Source organism: Hemiscyllium ocellatum, chromosome 22, assembly GCF_020745735.1.
Source record: "Hemiscyllium ocellatum isolate sHemOce1 chromosome 22, sHemOce1.pat.X.cur, whole genome shotgun sequence".
Taxonomy (NCBI): Eukaryota; Metazoa; Chordata; class Chondrichthyes; order Orectolobiformes; family Hemiscylliidae; genus Hemiscyllium; species Hemiscyllium ocellatum.
The window spans coordinates 20,284,240-20,307,420 of NC_083422.1; the positions used below are offsets into that span (position 1 = coordinate 20,284,240).

The 23,181-nt window shown below is 39.2% G+C and overlaps 1 protein-coding gene across 2 annotated transcripts in view; it reads right to left on the bottom strand.

Moving 5' to 3' along the window:
• The window catches only part of btaf1 (BTAF1 RNA polymerase II, B-TFIID transcription factor-associated), a 132,361-nt gene that overhangs the window by 92,423 nt on the left and 16,757 nt on the right, over nt 1-23,181 (bottom strand). For both annotated transcript variants that reach the window (XM_060841932.1, XM_060841931.1), the window contains exons 3-4: nt 10,738-10,852; nt 8,956-9,099 (exon numbers count right to left, since the gene is read on the bottom strand). In XM_060841932.1, coding sequence (XP_060697915.1) covers nt 8,956-9,099; nt 10,738-10,852 — 259 coding nt within the window. The remainder of the gene's footprint in view (nt 1-8,955; nt 9,100-10,737; nt 10,853-23,181) is intronic.

The following is a 23,181-nucleotide window of genomic DNA, read 5'->3' on the forward strand; positions in this document are numbered from 1 at the left end:
GTGATTAATGTAGTTAAAATTAAAAGATGAGTAATCATTTATTCTTCATAACCTAAGAAAGGGTTGAAGTTTTTTGCTTCTTGTTTCAAATATAGGATTTTCCTATTAATAGGTTGTCAACAGCACCATGATACTGAATCAGCTCTACAAATACAAGTCACATTATTATATTAAATTAGATTAAGATAAATTGGAAAACAACTAAATTCTATAAAAAGTAGATCAGACTAATAGATAGAATGAAATAATCATCCATTTTGTCCAAATAATCAGGTGTATACCACTCCCACAGGAGTTTTTCCTCCTGTAAGTTATGCTCAAGTATTGGCTGAAAAATGAAAATAATTAATTTTGTTTCAAGTTAAAAATTACATTTATGAAATCTTAACTCAGGTGTAGTAAGTAGTGGAAAGTAAATTATTTCCAACAGCTTACATCCTTTTCTTAACTGATCATGCAGTAGTAGACATTTAAGGAATGGTTTGTCACTTGCAGCAAAAATATACCCCAGTAAGTAGGAAAGATTCAAAGAGGGGAATAAACCAACCACTGCTAACAAAGGAAGTTAAAAATGTATGAAGTTGAACGAAAAGGCCTTTAAAAGGAGGCAAGAGTCAGTAATAGCCCCGAAGGAGGGCTAAAAAGATAAGAGAGAGAAAACATGCAATGAGGAAAACTAGTGAGGAATATATAAAAATCTGATAATAAAAGCTTCTTTAAAGAGGTGAAAGTGAACATAAGTCCCTTATAAAATGCACCTGGGGAGATAAGTTATGGGGAACAATGAAATGGTTGTGGTGTTAAACAGATACTTTGCATCAATCTTTATGGTGGAAGATACTTTGAACAACACATTAATATTTAAGAATTGGGGGAGGAATTGAGTATCACCACCATACTAGTGAAACAGTGTTGGACAAGCTAATGGAGTTAAAGGTAGAAAAGTCCCCTGTCCTGATGGCTTGTATCCAAGGATCTGAAAAGTAGTAGCTAAAGAGATAGTGGATGCATTAGTTATAGTTTTTTTAAAAATCCTTGGATTCTGGAGCATTTGAATAGGGAAGGCGGCATTTGGTATACTTACCTTTATTGGTCAGTGCATACAGTATAGGAGTTGAGAGATCATGCTGCGGCTGTGGGGAACAATGGTTAGGTCACTTTTAGAATATGGTGTGCAATTCTGGACTCCCCCCCCTATAGGAAGGATGTTATGAAATTTGAAAGGGATCAGAAAAGCTTTACAAGGATGTTGCCAGGGGTTGGTAGATTTGAGCTATAGGGAGAGGCTGAATAGGCTGGGGCTGTTTTCCCTGGAGTGTCAGAGGCTGAGGAGTGACCTTTACAGAGGTTTGTAAAATCATTAGGGGTATGGACAGGGTAAATAGACAAGGTCTACTCCCTGGGTTAGGGGAGTCCAGGACTGGAGGGCATAGGTTTAGGGTGAGAGGAGAAAGATTTTAAAAAGGGATCTAAGGGGCAACTTCTTTACACAGAGGGTGCTACGTGTATGGAATGAGCTGCCAGAGGAAGTGGTGAAGGCACGTACAATTACAACATTTAAAAGGCATCTGGATGGGTACATAAATAAGGGTTTAGAGGAATATGGGCCAAGTGCTGTCAAATGGGACTAGATGAGCTTAGGATATCTGATCAGCATTGATGAGTTAGACTGAAGGGTCTGTTTCCATGCTATACATCTTTTTGACTCTCTAACTGGTAAACTACCAATGTGACAGCCCTATTTATAAAAGTTAGGGAGGCAAAAATCAGGTAACTGTAGGCAGATTAACCAAACACCTACTGTTGAACAAATGCTGGATTCAATTACTAAGGAAGTAATGGCAACATATTTGGAAAATCGTAATTTAAACAAAGTCAGCATGGCTTCATGATAAAGAAACATTGACTAATATAATAGAGTTTTTCAAGGAAGTCTTAACCAGATTGGATAGAGGGGACCAGTAGCTGTGTTGTATTTTGACTTTAAGAAGGCATTCAATAACGTAGAAAAGGTTTAAATCACAAGGTAAGAGCCCATGATGTAAGAGCTAGTATATTGGCATGGATAAAGAAGTAGCTAATGGGCAGGAAACTGAATGGGTTTAAGGGGTTACTTTTCAGGTTGGCAACCTGTAAACAGTGAAATTCCACAGGGATCAGTGCTGGGACCGCTATGATTCACAACATATATATTCACGACTTAAAAATAAGCAAACCTTTGAGTCAAATTTGAAGACTACACAAAAATAGATGGGAAGGCAAGTTGTGGGGAGGATACAAAAAGTTTATAGAGAGAAATTGACAGGTTAAGCAAGTGGGCAAGAAGTTGGCAAATTGAGCATGGTGTGGGAAAATGTGAAGTTGTCCAATTTGAGAGAGAGAACAAAATATTTTTTAAATGGAGAAAAACCTCAGTAAGCTGCAGCACAAAAGGGACCTAGGCATACTTACGTATGAAACAAAGCTAGCACACTGGTGCAGCAAGTAATGAGGAAAGCTAATAAAATATTGGCTCTTATTTCAAAGGGGTGTGGAGCATAAGAGTAGGGAAGACTTACTGCAACTGTACTAGGTGCTGGTGAACCTAATCTGGAGTACTGTGAGCAATTATTTATTTAAGATAAAGGTTAAGTGGAGGCAGTTGAAAGAAGGTTCACTAAAATGATCCCAGTATGGATAGACTCTCAATATTGATAGGGTGGTGCTGGAAAAGCACAGCAGGTCAGGCAGCATCCGAGGTGCAGGAGAATCGATGTTATGGGTACAAGTTCTTCCTGATGCAGATCAGACTCTGATCTTCAGCATCTTTAGTCCTCACTTTCTCCTGGAGGGACTCTTACATGAGCAAAGGTTAAACACATTGCGACACTGAAAGAATGAGAACTGGAAGAATGAGTAATTATCTAATTGAAAGATACAGGATTTTTAAGGAGCATGACAGGCTTAATGCCGAGAGGACGTTTCCCTTCATTAGTCTCAGAATAACGGGATGCTAATTGAAAACTAAAATAAGGAGGAATTTCTTCTCTTACTGGGTTGAGTGTCTTTGGAATTCTTGCCCAGAGAGCTGTGGGGGAGTTGTTATGTTTATTGAAGGCTGAGATAGATTCTTGATTAGTCGGAGAATCAAGTGTTACGGGGAAATGACAGAAAAGTGGACACGAGGAATGTTGGATTTGCCACAATCCTATTGAATGGCGGAGAAGGCTCAATAGGGCCAAAACGGCCCACTCCTGATCGTATTTCTTATGGTCTTTTACTACTCTATTACTATAATTAGATTAATATAGAATAAAAAGAGGAAAATTTGTAATCTATCATTAGTCATGGCTCTTTCATTTCATGTTGGGTATTTTTGAAAGCAAACAGTAATTGTTTAAATGTTTGCCACTGTCTATTTACTATTGAATCTTTTAATGTATTTTTCCAATCAATCACAGCTGATTTCATCTTCATAATTACTTTTGTTTAGATTTAAGAACCTGGTTTCAGAATGAGCTACACTAAAATTTAGTGGAAAATTCTAATCATACTGATTTGACTATCATCTCAAAAAGGTTCTTTTACAACAAGATTATTAACGAGCCCCTTCTCATTGCATAATGCTAAAATTGTTTATGCCAGAGTTGGTCCTTCAACATATTGCTCCAGAAAATACTCAAACATATTCCAGAATTCTTCTTCCATAGCTTAGTACTTGTTAGATTTATCCAATTTATGTAGTCACCCACAATTACTGCATTGGTCTTGCTACTTGCACTTCTAATTTCCAGATTAATATTGTTCTCTATATTTTCACGTTTTTGGTGGCCTTACAAATATTTGTTATTGCTTGCTATTTTTCAGCTCCACCTGAACAGATTCTACATCCAGCTATTCTAATTGAAGATCTTCCCTCGCTAATACAACAATAACACCCCATTTTATCAATAGCACTCCAACCAATCATCCCTAAATATTGAATAGCCTTTAGTTTCAGCTCCCACATCTCAGTCACGTTGCAGCAATGTTTCCGTATTGGCAATTATATGACAACCCTTACTTCCATTAATGCCAACAAATCTCTTAAGTGTTTGTAGCATTCACAACAAGTTTATGTTGAGTGCATTTAACTGTCTTTCTGATGCTGTAATCGTGGGTATGTTCGCCAAGCTGGGAAGTCGATTTGCAGACATTTCATTCCCTGTCTTGGTGACATCTTCAGTACTTTGGAGCCTCTTGTAAAGCGCTGCTGGAATTTACTTGGTTCTGTTTCCACTGCTTCCAGTTGTTCGCTGTAGTGGGTGGTATTTTGGGTCTACATAGAACATAGTAAAATACAGCGCACTACAGGCCCTTTGGCCCTTGATATTGCACCGACCCAAGCCCACCTAACCTACACTAGCCCACTATCCTCCATATGCCTATCCAATGCCTGTTTAAATGCCCATAAAGAGGGAGAGTCCACCACTGCTACTGGCAGGGTATTCCATGAACTCACGGCTCGCTGAGTAAAGAATCTACCCCTAACATCTGTCCTTTACCTACCTCCCCTTAGTTTAAAGCTATCCCCCCTCGTAATAGCTGACTCCACACGTGGAAAAGGTTCTCATTGTCAACCCTATCTAAACCCCTAATCATCTTGTACACCTCTATCAAGTCACCCCTAAACCTTCTTTTCTCCAATGAAAACAGCCCCAAGTGCCTCAGTCTTTCCTCATACGATCTTCCTACCATACCAGGCAACATCCTGGTAAATCCCCTCTGCACCCGTTCCAGTGCCTCCACGTCCTTCCTATAGTATGGCGACCAAAACTGCACATAATACTCCAGATGCGGCTGCACCAGACTCTTATACAACTGCAACATGACCACAGGACTCCGGAACTCAATTCCTCTACCAATAAAAGCCAGTACGCCATATGCCTTCTTCACAGCACTATTTACCTGGGTGGCAACTTTCAGAGATCTGTGTACACGGATACCAAGATCCCTCTGCTCATCCACACTACCAAGTTTCCGACCATTAGCCCAGTACCCCATCTTCTTGTTACTCTTACCAAAGTGAATCACTTCACACTTAGCTACATTGAACTCCATTTGCCATCTTTCTGCCCAGCTCTGCAGCTTATCTATATTCTGCTGTAACCTGCCACATCCTTCCTCATTGTCAACAACTCCATCGATTTTCGTATCATCCGCAAACTTGCTACCCAACCTTCTAGCCCCTCCTCCAGGTCATTTATAAAAATGACAAACAGCAATGGTCCCAAAACAGATCCTTGCGGAACACCGCTAGTAACTGCACTCCAAGATGAACCTTTACCATCAACTACTACCCTCTGTCTTCTTCCAGCCAGCCAATTCCTAATCCAAACCTCTAACGCACCCTCAATACCATACCTCTGTATTTTTTGCAGCAGCCTACCATGGGAAACCTTATCAAATGCCTTACTAAAATTCACATATACCACATATATTGCTTTACCCTCGTCCACCTCCTTAGTCACCTTCTCAAAGAATTCAATAAGGTTTGTGAGGCACGACCTGCCCTTTACAAAACCATGCTGACTATCCTTGATCACCTTATTCCTATCCAGATGTTCATAAATCCTATCCCTTACAATTCTCTTTAAGACTTTGCCCACAACAGAAGTGAGACTCACCGGCCTATAGTTACTAGGGTTATCCCTACTCCCCTTCTTGAACAAAGGAACCACATTTGCTATCCTCCAGTCATCTGGCACTATTCCTGTAGACAACGAGGACATAAAAATCAAGGCCAATGGCTCTGCAATCTCCTCCCTTGCTTCCCAGAGAATCCTAGGATAAATGCCATCAGGCCCAGGGGACTTATCTATTTTCACCCTTTCCAGAATTTCCAACACCTCTTCCCTACATACCTCAAAGCCATCCATTCTAATTAATTGTGACTCAACATTCACATCGGCAACAATGTCCTGTTCCTGAGTGAATACTGACGAAACGTATTCATTCAGTGTCTCTCCAATCTCTTCAGCCTCAACGCACAACTTCCCACTACTATCCTTGACTGGACCTATTCCTACTCTAGTCATTCTTTTATTCCTGATATACCTATCGAAAGCCTTTGGGTTTTCCCTAATCCAAACAACCAAGGACTTTTCATGTCCCCTCCTTGCTGCTCTTAGCTCTCTCTTTAGATCCTTCCTGGCTACCTTATAACTCTCAATTGCCCCAATTGAACCTTCACGCCTCATCTTTACATAGGCCGCCCTCTTCCCTTTCATAAGGGATTCCAATTCCTTATTAAACCACGGCTCCCTCACACGACCCTTTCCTCCCTGCCTGACAGGTACATACTTATCAAGGACACTCAATAGCTGCTCCTTGAACAAGGTCCACATATCGATTGTGCCCTTCCCTTGGAGCTTACTTTTCCAAGCCACGCATCCTAAGTCATGCCTCACCGCATCATAATTACCCCCCGCCCCCAGCTATAACTTTTGCCCTGCAGTGCACACTTAGCCCTCTCCATCACTAGAATAAAAGTCACCGAATTATGGTCACTGTCCCTAAAGTGCTCACCTACCTCTAATTCTAACACCTGGCCTGGTTCGTTACCCAGAACCAAATCCAGTATGGCCTCACCTCTTGTTGGCCTGTCTACATATTGTGTCAGAAAACCCTCCTGCACACATTGGACAAACACCGACCCATCTAACGTACTCGAGCTTTAGCTTTCCCAGTCAATATCTGGAAAGTTAAAGTCCCCCATAACAACCACCCTATTACTTTCACTCTTCTCCTGAATCATCCTCGCAATCCTTTCTTCTATGTCTCTAGGACTATTAGGAGGCCTGTAGAAAACTCCTAACAGGATGACCTCACCTTTCCTATTTCTAACCTCAGCCCAAACTACCTCAGATGGCGAGTCTTCATCCATCGTCCTTTCCACCGCTGTAATACTATCCTTGACAAGCAATGCCACACCTCCCCCTCTTTTACCCCCACCTCTGACCCTACTAAAACATTTAAACCCTGGAACCTGCAACAGCCATTCCTGTCCCTGTTCTACCCATGTCTCTGTAATAGCCACAACATTGAAATCCCAAGTACCAACCCACGCTGCAAGTTCACCTACCTTATTTCGTATACTTCTCACATTGAAGTATACACACTTCAAGTCACCTTCCTGTTTACAGACACCCTCCTTTGAGACTGATGCCATGTTCCTAACCTCCCTACACTCAAGGTCCTGCACCCTAAAGCTACAGTCCAGGTTCCCATGCCCCTGCAGAGTTAGTCTCGGTTTAGGTGCTTGTGGACGGAGTCCGTGGATGAGTGCCATGCTCATAAACAATTGGTCATGCTCAGACACCAACTCACCAGAACAAAAGACCCTATACCCATCTTGTGCAGGGCAAATGTAATTTACAAGATTCCATGCAAAGACTGCACAAAACACTAAATAGGGCAAACTGGCAGACAACTAGCAATCCACATCCACAAACACCAACTAGCCACTAAACCCCATGACCAACTGTCCCTAGCAGCCATACAGAGAAAGGACAAGGTCTACAAATTCGACTGGAACAACACAAGCTAAACAGAGGACAGCCAGAGAATTTCTAGAAGCATAGCACTCATCCATGGATACATAGACCTAGACCCAATATACCGGCCACTGCAACGAACAACCAGAACCGGCAAGTGGAAGCAGCAGGAATGAAACCAAATTAATTCTAGAAGACAATGCAACAGCGCTTCACAGGAGGCTCCAAAGTACTGAAGGTGTCACCTAGGCTGGGGATGAAACATTAGTAAATCAACTTCCTGGCTTGGCGAACAACTCCGGCAACCGGCACCCTAGCTACAAATCTTTATGCAAACCTTGTCTTTCTGATACCATTCTGTAACTTGACCTTAGCTGATAATAAGAATAGTTTCTGCTGCTTTCTACTATTATCTCCAGCTTTTCTATTTCCCATAACCAGCTTTGTTTTGTTCTATCTGAATTCCCTCTTAGGTCTCCATTTCCCCGAGAAGCCAGATTAAATAAATCCTCCTCAACAGCACTAGTAAGTCTCCTTGATATCAGTCTTAGTTCTGATAAAAGGTTGAAAAGTGTGACGCCGGAAAAGCACAGCGTGGCATTACAGGTAGATAGGGTGGTTAAGAAGGTGCAAGGCTTTCATTGCTCAGATCTTTGAGTATAGGAGTTGGGATGTCATCTTGAGGTTGTATAGGATTGGCGAGGCTTCTTTTGGAGTATTGTCTGCAGTTCTGGACACCCCGCTATAGGAAGGATATTATTAAACTGGAGAGGATTCAGAAAAGATTTACCAGGATGTTACCAGGAATGGAGGGGTTGAATTATAAAAGGCTGGATAGGCAGAGACTTTTCTCACTGGAGCGTAGGAGCTTGAATGGTGTCTTTATAGAGGTTTATAAAATCATGAGGGGCATACAAAAGGTGGATAGTAAAAGAATCTTTTCGAGAGTGGAGGAGTTCAAAAGTAGGGGGCATACTTTTAAGGTGAGAACAAAAGTTTTAAAAAACAGATATGCCAGAGAAAGTGGTAAATGCAGGTTTGGTTACAATATTTAAAAAAAACATTTGGATAAGTACGTGAAAAGGAAAGATTCGGAGTCAAAACCAGGTAAGTGGGACTGGTTTAGTTTGGGAACATGGTCAGTGTGGATTAATTGGACTGAGGGGTCTGTTTCCATGCTGTGTCATCATGACGCTATAACTGTTTCCAATACTGGTGAAATCTAAAGCCGTGCCTCCTGCACCAAATTTTCCAGCCATTTGCTTATCGCTCAATCTTACTATTTCCATATGTACTTGCATGTGGTCCAGGCAGTAATTCTGGCATTACTCCCTTAGAAGTTCTGCTTTTTAAGTTGTTATCTTAGAGATCATGTCTTTCACAAATCATGGAATAAAGCTTAAACCTACAATTCAAATAAATTCACTATTTCAGCTAGTACCTGATTTCTCATGCTGGATCTCAAACTCTGCACCAGCAGAGCCAAGAAGAGATGCTCCATGTTTCAAAAGCCGAGATATATCAAATCTATCAAAGCTCAAACGATCCAAAGATGCTTCATCTGTTGAAATTTGTGTAACAGTCTCTAAAATTAAATTCAACAGAAATTATAAATAATTACAGAAACCAATACAGCTATCCATATTGAACCAAAATACAAGAACTATTACAGATTTTTATTTTTAACCTTTGGAAAGAAAAATATTGCAAGTCATTCAAATGATATCTTTAGCTCACTTTCATATTTGTGAATTTGCTTTCCGTGTAACTAGTTCTGGACACAAAGTAAAAATGGACGCAAGTACAATCAGATACAAAAAAAAAGTTAAACCTGAAGTTCAACCAAATTATAGAATCAACAACGGTTACAAGACAAAAGGAGGTCATTTGGCCTATCACTTTAAAGTGTTAGCTCTCCGCACGAACTAATCAATTAGACCCACTCCTGAGTTTCTGTAATTCAACCATTAACTCAAACTTTGAGAACTCTACATGTGGTTAAAAAGCATTAAGCATTCTTATAGTACAATGGTTTTGTGAATGTAACTTGAAGAATCCATCAATAGCTGCATTGCAAAAGAACATGCTAGGCATTTAACAATACCATCAACAACCAATAAGACACCACATGGTAATGAATAAAAGATAATGGTACTAACTCATGCTGCTCATCGAGAGCTGATGTAGACAATTGAATGAACGGCTTCCATTTGTGTCATAATACTTCTCTGATTCTCTAATGCAGTTTCTAACTACACAATTTATAGTCCCACCAATATAATTTTGCAAATTTGAGTGCGGTTTTCCATCCAATTTAACAAGTTGTTTTTATTAACAATGAATAACCGAGGCCACATCACAGAGAAAATTAGTCACATTCTACTATTTAGAGTACCTGCCCATTCTCCTTATGCTCTGTCTCCTGCCATTCAGATAAATTCTTAGCTAAGTCAAGAAATTGCCTTTGAACTCACCAGTTTCAACTCCAAGCTCTTCCAAGGACAATATCAAATGTGTTCTGGAACTCTACAAAATTAATATCTATAGACAGACAGTTTAATTTAGCCACCACTTCAAAAACGTCCAAATAAATTTGTCAAACGTGATCTATCCTTTAGAAATTCAAGCCGAGTCTATAATCGCCTCAAATTTTTCAAAATGTTGACTCATCATATCCTAACTAATTTTAACAATTTCCCAATAATAAATGTCAGACTAACTAGCTGATAATTCCTTATCATGAAATAGTTCTGTACTGAATTAGAAACGTCAACTCTCCACAGATGCTGCTAGATCTGCTGAGTTTCTCCAGCATTCTGTTTGTTCAGATTCCCAGCATTCTCAGTAATTTCCGTGATATAATTCCCTGGTTTCTGGCATCAGCAAACGTTCCTAGAATTGAGGGGTGTCATGCACAATTTTCAATTTACAAATTCATCCAGTTTCTATGGACAGTCTGTTTCATCCCATTGAAATCACCTGTACCTTAGCAGTTCAGTTTTCTTTGAAATGCTATTTTAATATGATTACTATTAAATAAATGCTCATGCATTGTTAGTCATTTGTTAGCAAGAGGTCATGATAGGTTGATGGTGTGGTGTGTTATACCTTACATAGGATTTCACTTTGAAATATAGTAGAACCAATGATTTAAAGAAGGAAAATTATTAGACTTAACTTGGTTACAAATAGTTATCTTCATGAATACAGAGAATGGCAATACCTTGTTTTATCTTTGGAGTAGGGTTCCATTCAGATACATTCTTCACAATAGCTTCTACTGCTTGGCCAGCTGCAATGCGGGTGTCCCAGTTAGGGCTGCGTAAATATGTTAATACCTACATTTTTCAAAAAGAAAAAGATAATTTAAAAAGTATTCCTCAATATTTACTTGATTGAAATCATAGCCCGAATAAATAAATTAAAACAAGCAATTCACAAATTCATTATGACATTGACATTAAAGATTACAGGATACTCCTTTCCATGGGTGTTGTGACTGAAGGTTAATCAATCAAGTTGGATTAAGAAAAAAAAACACAATCAAACAATCTGTTTAGCCACGTAAAGAGAGAAAATTTAAGCCAACATTTTTAATACATCAGTATTGAAGTACTCAGCTTTGAACTTGGCTGAATTTTTAAAAACATTTTACTGTTCTGATCAAACGCAAGCATTCTTACTTTTACAACGGAACTAATGAATTAGGTGTCTACACTCAATAAAGTGACCAATGATATTACTAGTACCGATGCTAAATGGAGTTCCAATGCCAAGTATTATTGTATCAGTTTTGACTGTAAATAGGACAATCATACAACTACAGCTTACATCCAGGACAGAGCAACAGCTCAAGAATGGTGGAGAATACAGTTGAGAGCTACACTCTCATTATTGCCTGTTCACTCTTCATCCTCTTTATGTGACATACCAATAACACAGAGCAACTACTTTACACACAACACCAAAACAAGTTCTTCCACTCCAACATCACATCTCAGCTCACCTCTGCAACTATAATTATGGTACATTCTCTACTGCATATAGTTGAGATTTCTTGCAACGTCCTACTGGTCCGAAGACATTGGCTATGGTGCAGCCTAGTAGGGTACATAGAAGGAAGCAAGTCTGAGATTTTGCAGTTTCAGTCAGTGGATGATGCTTTGTATAATCTACCCTAAGATGTAACTCGCAGTAAGTGAAGAGACTGATTTGCAATATGGTCAAGATGAACCTTTGGAGAATTAAATATCACTGTCAGCGACCTGACGGGATCAATCAAAAAGGTTTCACAACAAGAAATTCATCACTTTTCTTTACCTCTGTTGAGAAATTAGGCAAAGTGAAGTTGCTCTCTGCTGACCTCTAAGAAAACAGCTCATAAAGATCTAGGTGATCCCTTTGATGCAAATACCGTCTTTCCAGAGTTAGTTGGAAACTGCTTGGAAAACAAATTCTTTCTGGCAATATTTTTAAAATTCAATTTCTTTATAGGAGGACTTTTAATAAAATGAAAACAGCTGATCTTAATTAATATTTTATCGTGGGTTAAAAAAAAGGACACCTTTCACAATGTCTTCCAATGTCTTTCCAAACGTAACAAGATTCATTGAGCATAACTTTCAGTTATACATTATTTTCACCTAAATATAATCACAACTCTACATAGACTTGAAAATTGAGCACTTCAGTACAATACTGAAGAATCATAGCATTGTAAGAAGTGCTTAATATGTCATGGCACAAGTCCAGTTTTTCCACCCAACTGACCATTACAGGGTCAACCAAACCATTTGAAGGGAAGTTCATAGCATCCTAAATAATTACACCACTAAAACACCTTCTGGTCATTTATCTTACAGAGTATAATGCTGTGGCCATGTTTGCCTGTATTACAATTGAGATTACAGTTCAAAATGACTTCATTAGCTGGAAAGCACTCCTGTAGCACTCAAATGACATGAAAAAGCAGTTATGTAAATTAAAATCCTGCCCTGCAGTTACCCTTCCTGTCTTGTTATTTGTTTGTAACATTTTAAAAGTATGATATTAATAGAACATTTCTATCCTTCCCTGAAGGCAGATTCCACTCTTCAATCACCCACTGTTCTGAAGTACTTTGAGCAAATACTATCAATTACAAACTAGACTTACATTTCAAAATAACTATTTGGACAATAATTATCAATTTATAAATTTACAACACAACAGAAGTTAGTATCATCTGGATGACTGAAGGCAGGTGTGATGGAGTGCTAAAGTCATGTTCTAAAACAATTTTGCAAGAGTCTTTGATGGTGAACGGTCAACATTTACCATTTTTACTCCTCAGAAGCAGACTGCAACTTTACTTATTTTGTGAAAGTGCAGCTCAATATGAAATGCTGAGGTTGCAGTCAATTACTACTGCTCCATTATAAGCTGTTTTGTGGAGCTCAAACTCTAGAATCTTCAACCCCTGCAAAACTAGAACACAATGAAATCAATCAATACGGTGAAAACCCTCACACCTTCAACTCAAGTTTAAATAAGTCTAACATTTTTAAAATATAATTTGTTTAGTACAACTGAGTTTTCAATGGCAAACTGGGTAATAACTATCGAACAACAGATCCACCTAATTTTAAAAAAGTTTGTCTCTTGTTAAAATGCCCCAGATGACAAAGAGACAAAACATTATGTGACGGTATCATCTACTAAAGGAGTTAGTGAGAATTGCAAGATATTCCCATAAAACCAATTGTGGCTCCCCACATCCCCACAAAATTAAAATGTAGCCTGTGGAGAGAAAACAAAATCATGTCGAGACCAAGGTCCACATTAGATTTCTCTAGAGTATTTTGGCCTGACATCCAATTGAATAAATGTTCCAAATAAAGAAGGAATATTGTTTTTAGCAAATCAGTTTCCCCCACGGGTCAGGCAGAAATGATAAACCCCATATAAAAGATTAAAACACATCATAAAAAAATGGCCAAATGAGTAATAAATCTGAGGATTGGGATTACAGCAAACAAGGACCAAAAAACTGAGATGGAAAGATTAGAATACAAATGCAATCCTATAAAAACATAAAATGGACTGCAAAAGCTTCTCCACGTACTTATACATAAAAAGGAAACATTTGGTTAAGACAAATATTAAAAGAGTCCATTAAACGAGTCAGGAGGATTTGTAATGGGAATGAAGAAACAGCAAAGCAGTAAATGATTACTTCTTGTCTGTTTTCACTGAAGATGATATAAGAAATATCCCAGAATTAGAGATGAAGGTGATTAGGGAAAATGAGGAGTTGAAGGGAATTTGAATTAGTAAGAAGTTGTAGGAGAGAAATTAATGGACCTGAAAGTTGATAAGTTCCTGGGGCCTGATAGTCTACTTCCCAGTGTGTGAAGAATGAAGTGACCTGAGAGATAATCAATGCATTGATAATGATCTTCCAAAATGTCACTGACCCTGGAATCATTCCTGCAGAATGGAAGCTTGCAAATTTAACCTCATATTTAAGAAAAGAGCAAGGAAAAGAAAAACAGGACACCACAGATCCATTAGCCTTATATCAGTAGTAAGAAAAATTCTCAAATCTACCATAAAATGATGTGATTTATGGACACTTGGATAATAAATGTCGAATTGGGGATAATCAGCATTGATGGCAAATAGAAAATAGTGCTAGACAAACTTGATGGACAACTCATGCTGATAAGCATTTTGTGGATAATACTAACAAAATTGATAAAGTAGAGTCAATGGAAGTACAACATCTAGGTTTTTGAGAAGCTTTTGAAAAAGGTGCCCCACAGTAGATTGATTAGCACATTGGACACGATGTAACATGAATTAAGGATTGGGTATTAGATCGGAGACAGTAAGAATAAACATGGCATTCTTTTGTTGGAAGACAGAGACTAGTGCGGTACCAGAAGGATCAGTAGTTGGGCATCAGCTGTTCGCAATGATACAACATGCAATTTGAATTTGGTAACTGGAGGCCCAAAATAATATTTTCAAACTTGTAGATAATAAAGATTCCAGAGGAGGAATGTGTGTTGTCAGGAGGATGTCAAACATTTTCAGGAAGATTTGGTCAGGCTTAGTGATTGGGCAAGAATGTGGCAGATGTCACATATAATGGAAATGTATGAATTATTCACTTTGGAAGAACAAATATGATCAGTGCATTTCTTAACGGTAAAAGGTTGGAAGATGTACATGTAAAGAAAGGTATCCTTGTCAATGAGTCACCGAAAGTTAAAATGCTACTTCAGCAAGCAACTGGAAAGGCTAATGGAATGTTAGCCTTTACTGCAAGCAGATTTGCAAAGAGGAGTATAATGTTCCCTCAATTATACAAGAGCTTCAGGACTGAATCTGGAGGAATGTATGCACTTTTGGTCTGTTCTCAGGAAAGATACTTGGAGAGTAACCAGATTTATTCCAGAGTTGGCAGGTTTGTTCTACAATGAGATTGCGAGAACTGCACCTATATACTGTAGAGCAGTGTTTCTCAACCTTTCTATATTCAACACCCCCATCTTATCCTTGAAATCATGCAATGCTCCTAAATCACCAAAGTCTGTTTTTGCACAAATAACTGCAATACACTGCAGTGCTGAAAACGGAAAACTTTTGTAAAATATATTTTACATACAACAAAAAAGAATGTTATCATTTATTACTGTTCTTACTGTCTACCTACTTTTGGCTCACTCTGCATAAAATTTCATCTGTGATAGCAAAATAGTCAACGCGATCCTTGTGGTTCATGTTGTCTTGCTAAATCAAACATTGTGTTCAATTTTTGTCAAAAGCAATCTCAGGTCACCACGCTGAACAACATCCATGCGATTGCAGGTCTTATCTTGTATTCTGGCAATGGCACTGAATCCTTTCTCAACCAAATAAGAAGTAGGAAATGATAGAGGCAAAGCAGTTTGCACTTCGCGGGAAATGACATCCGTCAGCATCTCAAATCCAAAAAAGGGGCTCACCCATTTGCAAAAACTGAATTTTCATTGCAGTGTCATTTTGGAGCTCTATCATTTCGTCCTGAAGGTGAACGCCCATTTCTTCTGCGCATGAGATAAAGGGGTCAGTCAGCCATGTAGGGATCTCCATCATGATAAGATCAGCAAATCATATTTTCATATCATACTGCAGTGCACGAATGTGAGCTGAGTAGATTAGTAATTGGTCATCAGTAACATCCTCCACAATATTGTTTAAACTTGGGAACTGGTAAAACTCACAACGACTGATATTCCAATGAAAGAAATCATGTTTCGCAATAAAAGATGTAACAGCATTCCTTGCTTTTATGAAACTCACATTATCTCCTTGTATCTGCATGATCAGCGAATTGCACTTATTGAATATATCCGCGAGATATGCACAGTTGTGTTTCATGGTTTCGGCTTTCATACAAAGGTTTTCATTATTTGTGTGTAGGAATTCAATGATAGAATCGAACAGTTCATGGAAACGATGGAGGCATTTTACTTTCGAGAGTCAAATCACTTCTATGCGTAGCAGCAATTGCAGAAATCCATCTTCATTATCTTTAGAGTTCGCCGAGAAGTCGTTCATTCAGAGCTCGTCTCTTTATTTAATTTACTACATCTATCACCACTTGTAAAGAATGGTTGAGGGCCTCACTAAGTTTCTATGCAGCCAGATGCTGCCGATGTATAATGCAGTGTAGTGTGAAAATATGTGGCACTTTTCTCTTTAATAATGCGACAAATCCCCGATGTTGGCCAGTCATAGTACGCGCGCCACCTGTAGCACAAGCAACAATGTTTTTGAGGGAACAGACTTTTTATCAAAATAATCCTTGACGCAGTCGAAGATAGTCTTACCTTTGGTATCTGTCCGTAGATCCAGAGCAAAAAGTAGTTCTTCTCTTATTTCAATTTTGTCGATGAAACGTAGGTACCCCAAAAGTAAAGCTTGATTTCCGCACATAGTACTTTCAATTTGTAAGGCGATTTCTTTCGATATCAAAAGGGAACATAATTGATCCTCAACATTTGAGACCATTTCATCGGTGCGCCTTCTCACAGAATCATTGCTAAGAGGAATACGCTTGATAGTTATTGATGGTTCCTGATGTAGCACGTTGACAATACTTCAGCAATAGCTGGAAGTACCAACGATTCACCCATGGAATGAGGTTTGCCACATTTTGCAATTAGCATCGCTATGTTGTATGATGCCTCAAGGCCATCCACATTTGTGGCTCCCATCTTTGAAAAAGCAGTGGAAATCGTTGGTCACTGATTGAATTTATTCTTTAAATGTTTGAAAATATGCCAAATCTTTGACCTTTTTGTCACTGTGTTTCTTTTCCAAATGTTTAATAAGACGGGAAGACTTCATGACCTCTTTGGAAAAACTTTGTTCACAGAGCAATCACAGTGGTAACTGCTTATTAGATGGAGATTGAATAAAGCCATATCGCAAATAGTCCATGCTATACTGCCTGCACTTTTCTAACTCGATGAGGCCATTTTTACACTGTCACTCGAATACCCTGATGGAATCATGGGTATTACCTTACCATGATAACTTTAAGATGCTCAGACAAGTGGTAAAATCTGATTGGCTAATTAGCTGTAACGTGCATTCATTATGTCACCCGGTAGAACAGTTGAAAAGCTGCGTTTCGTCTTCCTAGAAGTGACACAAGTTAGGTGATATTGATCTTGGCAGTAGAATCAGTGCCATCTGCGAACGAGTTCAAATGGTTTGCCATTCACAGAGAAGACGGTCAACTATAGTGCAACAACCAATCAGAACTCACTCCTCCATGGGTGCAGGGAAAATAAGACTCGTATTATGCGACTATCCACCTGCACACAGCAATGTCCTTCAAGGTCACGGCAGTCTTCCAAATGATTGGTAAGCTCTCTACAAAGTTGTTCAGTGCCCCCTTTGGCTTCAACGCCCACCGAAGGAAGGCAAACGCCCCTTAGGGGGTGCTTCTGCCCCTGTTGAGAAACACTGCTGTAGAGTTTCAAAAAACACGAATTGGTCTAGAAACTACAAATACATAAAACAGGTAGTCAGGGTGGATGCAGGCAAAATATTTCCACTAGTTGGGAAGTCTAGAACTGAGGGTGCCATTTAGTTTCGAGAGGAGATTTTTAACTGGGTATAAAAAATACCATGCTGAATTTTAAGGTACTGTTTTACTCCTCAAAAATCAATACAGCTGCAAGAAAACATGAAATAATTTTTAAAATTTCACTCATTATGAATTTTGTTTTGGGTGGGGAAGGATTGACACAATGGAGAAAACGAGGTGACACGAGGGAAGATGGATCATAAAAACACAATTTGTTCTTGGTATTTTGGAATTGCTTCATTACCAAGACCTCTGACTGTGTCTCCCAGAAGAGTCAACATCCTAACTGACATCTTCAAACTTTCAGTGATGTACAAGTACAAACTATGTTCAGAGACAAAATTTGTTAATTTCCATTTATAGAAAGGCCATTCAAACACAGCTGTGCCAATATGTAAAGCAGTATGCAGAGTTACATTTTTAAAAAATCTATTTTGAAACAGCAGCCAAAAGACATCTGTAATAGACCTTGAATTAGTGAATAATGGTCATATGTTGTAAGCACTGTCATTTCAAAGACATTCTGCAAAATTCCATAGTACAGAAAATAAAAATAATGCTAATGAAGGAAATACACTTTTAAATGAAACTGATCATTGTTGCAACAGGTCTATACAGAAATTATTGTTCTTCTTCAAATTTAAGGTTCTCAAACATTCTCCAATCACTTCATAACTTTAGTCCAGGTTGTGATTCATTCAGCCCTACTGGTCCCACTTCATCAGTCACCAAAGATAGTTGTGGTTGTTGGATGTCAGTCATCTCAGCTCCAGGTCTTGTCTGCAGGAATTCTCCAGGGTCATGTCCTATGTCTAATCATCTTCAGGTGATTCAGTGACCTACTCTCCATCATAAAAGGTTGGAAGTGGGAATGCTAGACAATGATTGCAAAATGTTAAGCACCATTTTCAACTCCTCAGATACTGATGCAGTACATACTCAAATGCAAAAAATCTAGAAAATATCCAGGCTTGGGCTGACAAGTGGTAAGTAACATTCACGCCACACAAATCCAGGCAATGATCATCCCACCACCACCTCTTGACATTCACTGGTGTTACACCATTGAATCCTCTATTATTAACATCATTGGGGTTACCCTTGATCAGAAACTCAACTGGTCACATCACATAAACATAGTTTGGAAGGTCAGAAGCTCAGGATCTGGCGAGTGACTCACCTCCTAACTCCCCAAAATCTATCCACTATTTTACAAGGCAGGTCAGACATGTGATGGAATGCTCCCCACTTGCCTCTGTGCAGCTCCAACACCACTCAAGGAGCTTGACATCAACCATGACAAACCAGCCTGCTTGATTGGCACCACATCAACTCCCTCCACCACCAGCAGCAGTGCATATTATCTACAGGGTGCACTGCAGAAATTCACCAAAGATCCTTGCGCAGCATCTTCCAAATTCACGACCACTTGCATCAGAAGGACAAGGCTGCAGCAGTCACATGGGAACATTACCACCTGCAAGTCTTCCTCAAAGCCATTCATCATCCTGACTTGGAAACAGAACACCATTCCTTCACTGCGCTGTGCCAAAATCCAGGAATTCCCTCCCTATGGGCATTGCGGGTCAAACTACAGCACATAGACTGCAGTGGTTCAAGGCAGCAGTTCACCACAACCTTCAAAGGCAACTAGGAACAGGCAATAAAATGCTGGCCACCAGCGATGTCCACATCCCATGAATGGATTTAAAATAAAAAAGTTCTGTTAATGCAAATGAATATATAAATACTGCTTATGACATTTTAACTTAGCCCCCTCCTCCCTTTTACATAAAGTGTTCTAGACTTCCAGAACCCTCACAGTAAAAATACTTCTACTCAACCCTTGTCTTAGAGCTTGGGGATAAAGGGTATGATCCCTGGTTATTAATCCTTCTAACAATTAAAGAACTGCCTCCTTATCCACCTTAGCTATGGTCCTCAATCTTATACACCTCTGTCTGTTCCCCTCTCAACCTTTGCGTTCTAAGGAAAACAGTCACAGCATATCCTCATTGCTCAGATTCTGCAACCCAGGCAGCATCTTTGTAAATCTCCTCTGAACCCTCTTTACGGCAATCACCTCCATCCAAAAGGTACCGACCATAACTGCACATAGTACTCCAGCTGAGGCTTAACAAATGTTTCAGTATTAACATCCTTGCTCATGTTAGATGCTTGGCTAAAGGTAGGTATCACACATGTCTTCTAATCCACCATATATACTTGCCCTGCTATCTTCAGGGTTCTGTGGATATTACATCAGTACTTTCCAAGTTCCGACTATTTATAGTTTAATTTTCTTGCCATAGTAGCCTTCCCAAACACATTATCTCAGACTTTGCAGGGTTGAGTTCTATTTCCCACTGCTTTGCTCAACAGAGCAGTCTGGCGATAGCCTCCTCCAGGTTATGGCAATCCTTCTTACTATTTACTACCCTACCAATTTTCATGTATAATCTAGATGTGCATGGATGACAACTTGAAAAGAGCATATCTTTCTATTTTTCTGCATTTTTGATTTTTATTAAGAATTATACCCCTAGAGATGCCCCAGCATGAGGCAGCGCACAAACAGAGATTTAGCCAGCCCAAGTAGATAAGTTGTGAGTGGAATTATGATCAGTTGTACATGACATGGGCCATCAGCTTGTCAACAATCTGACTGCCGCCCAGGTAGCTGAACAGCCTGTGGGTATGCTTGACACTGGCAGAAACACTTGGACCTTTGGAAAGGGAGATGGTGTGTCTTTCTCTCCAATACCGAAGCACTCAAGAAATCCCTTATTAATTATTGTGAGTTCATTTTCCCTCATTAATTGCATACAGTAACTAGCAGACTTTTCAGTTAACGTACCAATAACTTCTGAACTCTGTAAAGAGGTGAAAAGGACCTGAAGAGAGAGCTCAAAGAACAGAAAGACCTGGCAAGTAAAAGGATCATCTTAAGGAACACTGGACTGGGACCACTGAACTAGTTTCCCATTTTCTTTCACTCTTCCATTCATAAACAATGCTTTTCTTGCTTTCTGCCAACACATGCAGCAGAGATTTAGAAAGGATTTAGAGGTTGAATTGGTACAGATATGTGTCAACAATTCACAATTGTTTACCTGTAGTTAGATCCGTTTAATTATAATAAATAGTAATCCTTGTTAACACAGAAACCTGGTGCTTCCTGTTAGCTTGGATTTGACAGATAAATTGGGGAAGTTCTGTACATCATTAAAATATTTAACTTTTGTGACAGATGAAGCAGGACACCCCTACATTTCACAAATCATTAAAATGTATACTATAAATTGCAAGGACCACAGCAGACAGTCTTGCTGAACCACCCTGGAAACAGGCTTCCATTGTCAGAACTATCCCTCTATCCTCTGCTGCCTGCCTGTCAGCCACATTTGGATTCAACTTAGCCTTGGATCCAATGGGCTTCTACGATCAGTCTGCCACAAGGGACCTCATTAAAAGCCTTGCTAAAGTCCACGTAGAACAAATCAAATGCATTATCCTTACCAATATTCCCAATTACTTGTTCAAACAAATCCAATCCAATTTGTCAAACATAACCTTCCCTTAACAATCTCATGCCCACTAGCCCAATTAATCCATGTTCCTAGAAGTACAGATTCATTCTTTCCCTCAGAATTCTTACGAATAACTCCCCCACAACAAGGCTAAACTGACTGTCTTGCAATTTTCTGGTCTATCCATTCCTCTCTTTTTTAATAGGGCATTAGCAGCCCTCCATAACGTTTATTTGTAATGTTATCCAGATAGTCTGCCACTCTGGGCACCCTTTGGTGTATGTACTCCATTATCCTTTGAAAAAATGGCACAAGCTGAAAACAAAGGCCAAGAGAGTGTACTCATACAATCCTTTGTGAGTATTTTTAGTAATATTCTTTGTGGATGAACCATCAAGCTCCAGGTGAAGGCAGGTACGCTTCAGACTAAATAATTTTTTGTTTGGTAAAGAAAGCCCCAGAAGTCTAAAGAGGAGCTGCAATTTTCCGGCATTCGATTATCCGAATTTTGCATTTCCAAACAAGATCGCAAGGTCCTGATGTTGGCTAAACTGTGTTATCCGGCATTCGATTATCCAAACTTCCATTACCCAAACAAAATATTCTCTGCCCATGTCGTTCAGGTAATCGAAGTTCCTCTGTATTGTGTTTGTTGCCATTTTCCCTTGCAACTTGCTCTAAATGCCAGATAAATTTAAGTTGTGAAACAAAGATAGAAATAAAAATAGGCAGTGCTCTGAAAGCTTAGCAGGTCTAGCAGCATCTGTAAAGATAAATCAAAGTTAACATTTCGGGTCTGGGGACCTTTCCTCAGAAAGATAGTAATGCATATTTTTCAATTCCTTCTTAACAAAAGAAGTTCACATGTATTTACAGTGTGATGACAAAAATGTAAAGATGCATGAGTGTATGGTGCTCATGAATGTGGCTGCAATGCTGTTTTCCCACTGACCTTGAGAAAGGGAGGAGGCAAAACTAGGAGCAAGCACTGCTTCAACGACATCTGAAGAATGGCTGAAAAGTTCATACACCATTTAAGCTTAAGAACTTTTTTTTGTTTTGCAGAATCCAGAGATTCAAAGTAAGTGAGCACTATTGCCTGCTGTCTTGATTATTTGATAATTCCTTTTGTAAAATTTTATAGTGGAACTTTGCTACAGATCTGAAACACTATGAATCCAGTAGATCTAAGAATAGCATACATCAAAACACCCTGCTATTTTTAAACGGAAATGTGAAAATGTTTGCACTTAAACTAGTCTCTCTTGCACAATAGGGGGAGAAAAGCGATTAGGGTTTGCAGAGTAAGGGAGTCTGGAGTCCAAATTGCTAGATCCTGCTTTGCTATAAGATATGTGATCTATTAAGCAGACTAATAGCATGGCACTGTGCCTGAACTGCCAAATGTTCAGACAAAATGCAAAATAAGTTGTGTAAGAAAAATAACAACTGTGGATGTTAGACATCTAAAACAAAAAAAAATTGCTGGAGAAACTCAGCAGATCTGGTAGCATTTGTGAGAAGAAAACAGAGTTAACATTTCAAGTCCAGTTACTCTTTATCAGTACCATTAGTAGCTAGGAAAAAGAGATATTTATGCTGAAGCTGAACAGATAGGTGGAGATGGAGCGCAGAGAGAGAGGTATGAAAGGGGAGGTAACGTAACAGGTTAGGACAGAAGATAAGCAGAATAAGTAATATTAAGAAGAGAAATCCGAGTTAATGTATCAGATCCTGTGATTCATCCTCAGAACTATGATAGCTAGGAAGATGTTGGTTTATATGCAGATGATAGGGAAAAGGGAAGGGGTAAAGGGGTAAATGTTAGGTGGGGATAGAGCCCAAACAGTTGGACAGACAAAAGAGTGGATAGCAATGTGGCTCAGTGAGTGAATAGCTGTTAATACAGACTGATACTGGCTAACGATAAACCTATTCTGTGTAATGGCAGACTATGTGATAACAAGGCCTAGTGTGTGGGGTTGGGGGCTAGGACGTGGGATAGTTCGGG